Source organism: Triturus cristatus, chromosome 10 (assembly GCF_964204655.1).
Source record: "Triturus cristatus chromosome 10, aTriCri1.1, whole genome shotgun sequence".
Lineage (NCBI taxonomy): Eukaryota > Metazoa > Chordata > Amphibia > Caudata > Salamandridae > Triturus > Triturus cristatus.
This window is the reverse complement of record NC_140593.1, coordinates 680,109,280-680,119,693: the sequence shown is the minus strand read 5'-3', so window position 1 is coordinate 680,119,693 and position 10,414 is coordinate 680,109,280. Positions and strand designations below refer to the sequence as shown.

General features: G+C 45.9%; 1 protein-coding gene across 2 annotated transcripts in view; it reads left to right on the top strand.

Moving 5' to 3' along the window:
- The first annotated feature begins 436 nt into the window (after positions 1 to 436).
- LOC146789902 (uncharacterized) overlaps positions 437 to 10,414 on the top strand; it is a 295,834-nt gene continuing 285,856 nt past the window's right edge. The window contains exon 1 of one of the 2 annotated variants that reach the window (XM_085628178.1): positions 437 to 1,837. In XM_085628178.1, the coding sequence (XP_085484304.1) occupies positions 1,511 to 1,837 (327 nt within the window). In that variant the 5' untranslated portion in view covers positions 437 to 1,510. The remainder of the gene's footprint in view (positions 1,838 to 10,414) is intronic. The other variant, XM_085628177.1, reaches the window with a different exon arrangement.

Genomic DNA, 10,414 nt, shown 5'->3' with positions numbered 1-10,414 from the left:
TTTGAGGTATTTGGAGTGTTTTCTTATTTGATGGTGAAATATGTTATCCTTGCTTCTCTGATGGCATGCTGGTATTTTGTGTTACTCTTTTGTATATTGCCTCACTTGGCCCATGGCCCATCACACATTTTTCTCCACAGTTATTCAGTTTTTTGTTTTTTTTTTACTTTTGGAGGGAGGGGTTGTTTTATTTTGGGCTTTTGGAGGGAGTAGTGTTTTACTTTGAGGTTGTGGAGGGAGGGGATGTTTTTGGAAGGTGGTAGAGCACTTCACTCACCCTACCACTTTCAAAGGGTACCAGCCACCCCTGAACTAGAGGGAGGAAAAGCACTCCTGTCACATGTGGGTGCACTAATGACTAAACACGTTACCGAAGAAGATGAGGTGTTTCCCAAAATACCCGGCCATATCTCCGTCTGATCTGGCAGCATCATCTTATTTCATCCAAGTCAAAATCCTGTCTAGTTGGCAAGTCTCCCAGAAACCTTCGCGTGCGCGCTAAGTGAGCAAATCGCTCTCGGCAGGTTTAGATCACTCAGATTGGCGGCCTGTCATTAACCCGGCGTGATCTCATTGGAGGAGAGCAGGAAGGATACGAGACCGCGTGGGTCGGCCCCAAGCAAAAGGCCGCGGGAAGCGGACAAAAACAGAACACAGGCTGCCTTGCCAGGTGTCATCCCTCAAGCAATTTCTCTGCTTGGTTGTGGAGTGAGCCCTACTAAAGCCAAGGACCGGGTCTGTGCGGCGTAAAGTTGAATTCATCGTTTTCATGCTTCAATCCAAAACTTCCACAGCGCCAAATAAAGAAAAAGAAGAAAAAAGTAAAAACAAAAAATCGAGATAAGTATAAATTGAAATCACGAAGAACTGACGGAGAAAAGTTTAACGGAAACCTACTGAAAAGGATATTTCAAAGGAGAACGAACGCTTTTTAAGATTTCAGAGCAGTCGTTATATTTGCATAATCAATCCGCGAAGAACATTACACTGCATGGACACAGAATGGACTGCTTGGTTATTCTAGCCTGTGTGTACATTACCATTACCATTCGGCTCTGAGAGCTGAAGTAGAATATTTGTCATTTGAACTTTAATCTATGCTGACGCTGACCCGGGCTTGATCGGTGTAACTTGTGCCCAGCTGCCGTTTACAGTTAAGTGACTTCAAACGAGCATTTAACGGGTCCGCAGCCGCTGCAGACTTAAATACACGTGAATCTGGACGGAGACTGGTGATACCTGCTGGGAAATAAATATTTAGGAGGAACGAAGACACCGGACAAAGGCCTCCTCACTTCTGCGTTGTATTGTGAAAAGAAAGGCTTAGTGTGGAAAAGTGAAACCTATTTTTTTGACAGCTGCAGTGTTAGCATTTAGTCTCTGTTGGCTCGTTTACGCCAATTATCTCATTTGCAGCACCGGATTCATCTTTTCGTTGATTGTGACTCAGTAGCTATCCGAAGACGCCTGTGAGTAGTAAATCCTTCCAGAACCGATTGCGGGATTCAAAATGGATACCGTGTGGCTGGTTTCAGTCTGCCTGGTCCTCTTCATCACCTTCATATTCGTCTTCACTCGGAAGACTAAGCCCGAGGCGGGGGCCCCGGACACCGCCGCGTATGACCCGGTCCTGGCGTACGCCAGCTTCGGGGGCAAGCATCTGGAGTGCAGCGAGGATGACATGGACAGGTGCCTGCAGCGGCTCAATAAGGTTCTGTTTGTAGCCCCGTCGGAGACCAGAAGAGGAGCTGCCACTTCTGGATCTAAAGAGCAAACCTCTGGAACCCGAGACGCCGCGGCCGTTGATGCAGTCCACACCCATCCCCCCAAGGTTCAGGTACGAGGCACGGCCGAGAGGGGCTGCAGTGTCAGCCCCAGGTTGGGTTACGCGGAGCGCGATAAATGTCAGGGTATTTATATTACTGCATGCGAAGGTCTTGCTGGGAAGACCTTCTTGCACAGGAAGATGATAATGCATGGTTGGAAGGAAGGGCTGTGTAAGGAGGTGTTTCTTGTAAATTGTATACTGCTAACTCTAACAGCTCTAATTACTTGGGCAGAACTAAATGACTGCTTACCTTGAGTCTTCCACCAGATGGAGACATGTTTGCACTGTTCCTTAGTAGAAGCACATACTCTGGTAGATGTGAAGAGATTCCATACAGCCTTATAGACCGCTGTAGCGGGCTGTACCGGCTATTAGAGGCCCACTCCTTCGGGCCGGACTAGGTACGCATAGCCCTGGCAATTAAGTCAAACGGCTGCTGGAAGGGGGCGAGGGGTGCTGGGGGAAAACACTGCTGCTGCTTTTGGTACAGGGGGCCGATATTGCAGCACTGCTGCAAAACCGGCCCCCTGTACCAAAAGCGGCCCCCACTGGTCCAAAACCGGCCCCCATCCATCCGGCACACCAGGAAAACGCCCAGTGCCCTCTACGGCCAGTCCGGCCCTGCATTAATGACCAGTCTAGCCCAGCTATGGTGGCCTTTAAGGATATTAGAACACTCCATCACTAGAGAGCAGAATGTTCTAACAAATAAAACAAAGTCCTCAGTGAGCGTGAGGGGATTTAAATGCCCTTGGACTCCATCAGGCCTTTGTTCACAGCAACAACTGTGAACGACAAACATTGGAATGTTGGAGCTCCGGGCTTTTACGGGCCATTAGAAGCTTGGAGCACTCCATTGTCTTTAATGGAGCTCCCAACATTCCAATGTTCTTATATAGCCTTATAGCCCGCCGTAGCGGGCTATATCGGTTATTAAAGGCCCGCTGCAGCGTTAAAGGCCCGAGCCGAAGGCGAGGGACTTTAACAAAGCAGAGGGACTTTAAAAGCCGGTATAGCCCTGCTACTAAGGGCTATAAGGCTATTAGAACATTCTGCCCCTAGAGGGCAGAATGTTCTAGCAAATAAAACAAATCCTTCAGGGAGCGCAAGGGGATTCATATCCCCTCAGGCTCCCTGAAGCCTTTGTTCACAGCCAGAGCAGTGAACAAAGAAGCATTGGAATGTTGGAGCTCCAGGCTTATACCAGCCATTATAAGCCCGGAGCCACTCCATTGTTTTCAATGGAGCTTCCAACATTCTAATATAGCCTTATAGCCCGCTGCCGAGGGCTGTACCGGTTGTTAAAGACGCTAAACCCTAGTTATAGGACCGAACCGCAGGCGAGGGAAAACCTATAATGAGAGAGAGGGTCTTTAACAACTGTTATAGCCAAGGCAGAAGGGCTACAAGGCTAATAGAACATTCCATCCACTGAGGGTAGAATGTTCAAAACTAAAAAGGGAGAAACATGAAGACAAACATTGGAATGTTGAAGCTCCGGGCTTATACCAGCCGTTTTAAGCCCGAAGCTACTCTATTGTCTTCAATGGAGCACTCAGCATTCCAGTGTTCTAATATTTCATGGTCTGTCTGTTTTCTGGCTCCCTAAATAAGAATGAGAGCAGGAAGGATAGTGTTCTCTCAGACGTGATGGTGGTTTTGTGGCCAGAAAATGGATGCTGTAAATAAGAGAATTCTGGTTGAGCGACGAGAGAGACCTCTCAGCATTGTGAGTGCTGAACACCCAAAATGAACTGAAGGGCAAATGAGGCACAATAATGTACTGTGGAGAGCAAACCATTCACTTTGCAAAAGCACTTTCAGGTACGTTATCAGGAAAGCAATTCATTTCGAGGATCATGTCTGAAGTACCATTAAAATGTATGTCTTTGAGTCAGGGTTGTAAGCCAGGCCCCTGCAGCACAGAGGGACCCTCATCCCTTTCAGCTTGAGTCCTGTGAATATGTGTAAAGGGCCGCTCACCCCATTTTGTAAATGAGTCTGAAATTTTCCATTGTAACTTTGAGAACAAGAGGTACTTTTTTCTTTAGGGACAGTAAATCAAGTAAGCGTGTGACAGATATTAGGGTTTCATAGTGCTCTGTTGTTATTGGCTTTATATGAGAATATTCATTGTAACTTAGTGATTTTACTTCTACTGTGGACAGTGGACATGTATTTCCAATCACTGATCTAAAATTTGCAGCATTTGGGTGCACAGTAATGCAGTGTGTTTCTGTGTTAAGAGAGAAACGTATTTTGATCCTATTCTACCAATCAACTGGGACAGAATTTTGGTAATGTGAAGTTTGCTGATGCGTTAAAATATTCGCTGACCCGTTTTTTAGGAAGCTTGTAAGACATGAAATTGACAGTCTTAAGTAGTGTCTCAGTGTCGGTTGAATTCCAATAAGAATATTTTAGGGTTTCAGTCGTTTATATTGAGATTTTGTTAATGCAACATAAGATGGGCAAAGCTGCCAAACATTTTCCAAACTGAACCCACCTCTCACCCGGCATGCCCTACCAGTGCAACATTATCAATTTGGTGTTTCCGCCTCCTGTGTGCACTATACATGGCCATATCTCACTGTTACCATTACGGTAACATCACTTCTATCTCCTTACGGGGAAGAGTGTATTTATCTTTGTTTACAAGGCCCGCTACTCTCCAGACTTTTCAGACACATGAGTACTTGTCTATCTTAATCAAGACTATAGAGTACCGTCCCCCATAGTCGGCCGTACAGCCATTCGCTTTCCAATATGGTACATGCTAGCTTTTTGTGGCACAACAACATCCAAACTATCTGCAGTCATAGATCCAACTTTGGGGTTTGGCCCCTGCCCCACTAGGATCACCAGTTGTGCTGTTAATAAAACATGTGAAATGGACTTTGCCCAAACCGAATTTAGTAGTCTGCCTGACCAGGTAGACCCAAGCTTGTCATCTCAGAGTAACGTTCAATCACTTTATGCGCTGCCTATGGGACGCTGTTTTAAAATCCACCAAGAATGTGTCTACTTTTGGATGAGCTCCATATACCATCGAGTATGGTAACACATCCTCTCTGGCACTTTTCTGACATTGCAAAGTTCATAATATGCAGCCTAGCAGGTGTGTAAGGTATGATTTTATATAGAACCTCCTTCGCCTGTGAATTCCTTGCATAATTGTTGGAGTGAAGAAATAGCTTGTCCCACTGTCTGATACCTAGAGTGAATTTAAAGTCCCTTTCCCATTGAAACTGGCATGGAAATTTGGTAGCAGTGCATTATGCGTTAAAGAACTTAGAAACTAGAGGTTCCGGAGAGCAGAGCATCTAGAGGAATGGTTTGAAGCATGTGAGCTTCTTCTTTACCTCAGTCTAATTATCCACTGGAGAAACCTGTGTCTCATTTGCAGGTCTTACAGACATTTTGTTTCATGATCTCGGACTCTCACGTAATCCCAACAAATGACTTTAAACCCCCATTACTGAAGAGATCTTGCAAACTGAAACAACCCTCGATCCAGATATGAAAACTGCATCTATCCAACCTGGGTTAAGCTCGGCACTACCGAGTAGTGATGTGAAGGGGGTGAGCCCCTACCTAAACAATCCCACACATCCAGGGTAGGCCTGGTGACTGTGGAAAAGATACGTTTCCACCATGTTGAATCTTCAGTACCCAGGGAACTTACTGAAGGGGATCAAAGGCTAGATTTTGATAAGGAACGCACCTGAATTTAGCTGTGTCCCAGTAGCCACTCAATCATATAGCTAAGCATGATAGTAATGGCGGAAATGAGGAACCCCTTGTCCTCTTGCATTTGGGGTCCTTGGGGCACTGTCTCGAGCCTTATCTAAGCTTCTTTCCTTTCCCAATGAAAGTTTCAGATATCTGATAAGCGACTAGTGTCTTTGTTTCAGCAGCACACATAGAAAGAGGAAAACACCACTCTTGATTGTTTTTGTGCAGGAAGGGACACCTTCCTGCACAAAACAATTGTCCCCGCAATGCAGGCACCCTTGCAATATAGTGCAGGGGGTCCTGCGTTGATGCATGGCAGCCAATTGTGCGCCAGGGCAGAGGAGAGTATAGGGCTCTGTCATATATGCTCTGAAAGTAACGCAGCACAATGCAGCCATGGCTTGCGGCACCACACTGCCTTGGCCCTTATTTAGGAGAAAGTAACGCAGCATTGTGCCACAAGCCATTTGGTGGCACTGTGCTGCGTTACTTTTAGAGCCCAGGGATGCGTCATATTTACATCTATATGACAGATCCCTGTACCCTCCCCTGTGCTGGCGTACAATTGGCTGCCATGGTGCAAAAGTGCCTGCGTTGTGGGGATGATTGCTTTTGCGTAGGAAGGGACACCTTCCTACACAAAAACAATCGCAAGAGGTGTTTTCCTCTTTCTATGCATGCTGCAGGATTCAGCACCTACAGAAAGAGGAAGAAACTAGGAGAAATAAAAGTATTTCTCATCGTTGCACCTACTTACACCTCCCTTTGGAAGGGGTAGCAATCTGATGTATTCACAGGTTTACAAAACCTTGTAAATCTGGGAATGTGGCAGAATCTATGGGTGTTGTGTGGGAGCACCCATAGAACACCTCTTTCACGTAAAGTGCAACGTGAAAAGGGGAGGTATTTACAAGGACACGAAAAGCCACGCAGGTCATGAGGCAAAACTTCCACTAGACAAACCTCCGATCTCTCTCTAGGAAGAACATTAATCACCGGAGCGTTCTTGACATTTTTATTGTTGCCTGCAAATTGCTGAAGGCCAGGAGCGTGTCTGCAGGCCATAATGTACTTGCAAACACGACACCCCCATCCGAAGTCAGCACCTGTGCGGGCGCACTGGTCGCACCGCCCTGGAGCTGGCCTTGAGAAAGAATACTAAATATGACAACCCATGTACATGTTATTTTCTGAAATGAATTACATTACTAGGCCTGATGAGTTAAGTTCTTAGATTGATTTAACCCATATATGTAGTCAAATTGAGTAACACGCTGGCCACAATGACCTATTTTTGTCATGCATTCTCAACAGTGGCAGAAGAAGAAGAAATTAGATGAGAGAGAGGGAGACACTTAAGGAATAGGGGGAAATAAAAAGGACATAATGACTGGGAGGAAGAGGCAATGATGGAAACGAGATAGAATGGAAAGAGAGAGAAACAAACAGATGAGACCGGAATGAATAATAAGAGAGACTGAAAGAAAGAGACAAAGGTAGAAGACTGGAATTTGAAGAAGGAGGAAAAACGAGGTACACAGAAACAAAGGGAAGACGATAGGCTGACTTGGAAGTTTGAAGAAAAAAATGAAGGAGGGAGAGAAACAGACAAAGGGCCTGATTCAGAATTTGACAGAAGGTACTTAGTCATCGGGTTGCTGGAGGACATTAGCTCTGCGATCCTGATGAACTACTGTCTATTAAATTTAGAAATGACACCTGGTGCAGAGGTCATCTCTGTACATTGAAAGGGACCACTATCACTGCTGTTAATTGCTTTGTACAAAGTTTTGTTGCACAGTCTGCGTCAGTTTTGACCGCCATCCACCAAATCTTTCAAAATAAATTGTTTTTCAGCAGGAGTTGATTTCTGAAAAACAAAATATAAACTGTCCTGGCAGCGACGGACAAGAAAAAATACATATTTCACCCTAAATAGGGCATGCAGGGTAATGTCCTGCCTCCAAAAACCCTACTTCATTGGCTTTGTGTACGAAAAGTTGAAGTGCACCATTCTCTAAATGAAGCAGGAAGGCCTATGGTTTGGGGGAGAAGGTACTCTCTCATGTTTGCAATGGAGTACACTGTCCGTCAGACTCTAAATCGGGCCCAAAATGTGGAGCACTGTGGATGAGAGAAGGAGAACGACATTTAAAAGCATGACATAGGGGGAGAATTAGGACAAGTGAGAGAAAAGGAGAAAGGAGAGGTGGGAGAAGGCATAACATTGACAAAAGGGGCAGAGAGAAAGGCAGAGGCAGTAGGAGGGAAAGAAGAGAGAGAAACCAGAGGTGGGCGGAAAGGGAACTAGTGAAACAGGTGCTGAGAGGAGGGAAAGAGAAAAGTGGTTTATTGGGGAAATACTGTAAGGAAAAGATGGTGTCAAAAGGAGAGTGAAGTGAAGTGGAGTGAGTGAAGAGAGAGGGGAGAATGAAAGAAAGCGAGAGGGTTATGCTAGGAAGGTGGGAAGTGACATTTGGAGAAAGAGACGACAAAGGCAGCAAGGGAACGGTGTATGGCAAAGTGAAGGATGTAAAGGCAAAGTGGGTGTGAGATGCTTTCTTCTTTAACAACGAGGGACGTATGGCTTGGGCCTCACAAGCCCAATTTTGTTAACGTACTTTTACAGAGTTTTATACAGTGCTGAGGTATCACCGTGGTCACCGCTGATGAGTTTCCAAGTTCTCTTGGGTCTGGCGGCCTGGATCTGGTTTGTAGTTGGGTGGTGGTGGAGAATGCCCAGGCTCCTGGTGAAGGTACTGGTGTGAGGTATGAGGATCTACTGGTCAAACTTTTATTCACCCTAGGGATATTATTGTGGGCAAGGGCGCCATTGGGCGATTTTATGCTCCTCTTTTTTTGCCACTTCCTCCGGGGGTGAGTGTTTCAGGGGTGGTTCAGTTCTAAACCAGGCCCTAAATCTGCCCAGTGCCAGAAATAAAACCAGGCCTGCTCCCTCTCCTGGCTCACCTTTGAAAGTGTGTGGTGTTTAAGGTGTTAACGCAAGGACACTGGGACGCTGCAAGTCTGTTGGGAATGGCGCACATCTACAAATATCAGTGGACCTGCATGGTTATTTTGGACAGGGTATGAATGATACAGTTCTGGTCCAAAACCTTCTACCAACAGAGGGTCGAGGGGTACACAGTGGGAAAAACATTGAGGTAGCAGGGTGCCAGGTGCCCCATTTCATGTTTTGAAAGTGATAGTTAGTAACCTTGCAAAAGGACTTCAAGAGCATTGCATTTGTTTAAGGTCATTTTTAGACAATAACAGTTAATTAAAAAGGTCATTTTTACTATTTATCTAATTACCATGTGATGTAAAACACAGGAAATATGCACATAAATACAGTGAAAATATGTCACTGTCGCATGTAAGCAAATTAAATAATTTCAGCGGAGTCTTCTGATGTCCATTCTTTGTCTGTGCCGGTGAAGGCCTCTCTTTATTGGTCAGCTAGATAATGCATCATTGGTTTGGAAAGTGCCAGGGTGAACCTATTTCCTGAATTTCAATGATCTAGAATGATCTAGAATACTTGATGTCTTGGATGCGATTTCATAATTATACTAGTGTTCTAGTGTCAAGTAGATTCTTGTAGGTTGCCATGATCAGCTGAGGTACGAGCCTGGAAGCTCTCACTGGAAGTCTTAGTAGTGGCACAGCGGTGCCTAGAGAAAGTCAGGATAGAGATGCATTGCTAGAGTCAGATGGAAGTCGTACTGGGATAGCGATACAGAGCGCAAGGAAAGGTAAAGATGGACTGCAAGAGCTCTGTTGAGCTCTTACTACGATAGGGCAAGGACCTAAGTGCACATCGTGCAGGTAGGAGAGAGCTGCATTGAAGGCGCTCTGTGGGAGTCATACCGGTATAATAGCACAGGGTGCAAGTAAGGGAAGGGTAAAGCGGCACTGTGATGGTACTTCAGAGCCGTACTGGGACAGCAGCATGTAGCGTAGGTTGGGTTAGAGATGCACTCTAAGAGCTCTGTGGAAATTGTACTTGGATAGCAGTCCTTAGTGCAAGCGAGAGTTGCAAAACTCTGTGAAAACTGTGTAGAAAACTTACTAGAATAGGTGAGGGTGGTTTAGGGCAGAGTAGAGCTGAACTGAAGGATCTCCCTGGAAATCACACTGGTGTAGCAATATACGAGTGAGGGTAGAAATGTATTGCAAGAGCTTGGTGGACGTCTTAACGGGATAGCTGCTCGTAGTGCAGGCCAGAGTAGAGCTGCACTACAAGATCTCTGTGGGCGTCTGAAAGGGACAGTGCGATTGAGGGTGAAAGGATACATTGTGAGGGCTCCGTGGAGGGTTTTGTCCTGGGATAGCACAGCATAAGAGAGGACATGGGTACATTATAACAGGTCCATGGAAATATTAGTCTTTCAAAAGTATTGTAGAGTACAAGTGAGGGTAGCGATGCATTGCAAGAGCTTCATGGGAGTGTTACTCATGGGACAGCGGTGTGTGGTTCAAGTCAGGGTAGCGATGATTTGCGAGAGCTTCATGGGAGTGTTACTCATGGGACAGCAGTGCGTGGTTCAAGTCAGGGTAGCGATGATTTGCGAGAGCTTCATGGGAGTGTTACTCATGGGACAGCAGTGCGTGGTTCAAGTCAGGGTAGAGATGCATTGAGAGCGCTTCATGGGAGTGTTACTCATGGGACAGCAGTGCGTGGTTCAAGTCAGGGTAGAGATGCATTGAGAGCGCTTCATGGGAGTGTTACTCATGGGACAGCGGTGTGTGGTTCAAGTCAGGGTAGCGATGATTTGCGAGAGCTTCATGGGAGTGTTACTCATGGGACAGCAGTGCGTGGTTCAAGTCAGGGTAGAGATTCATTGCAAG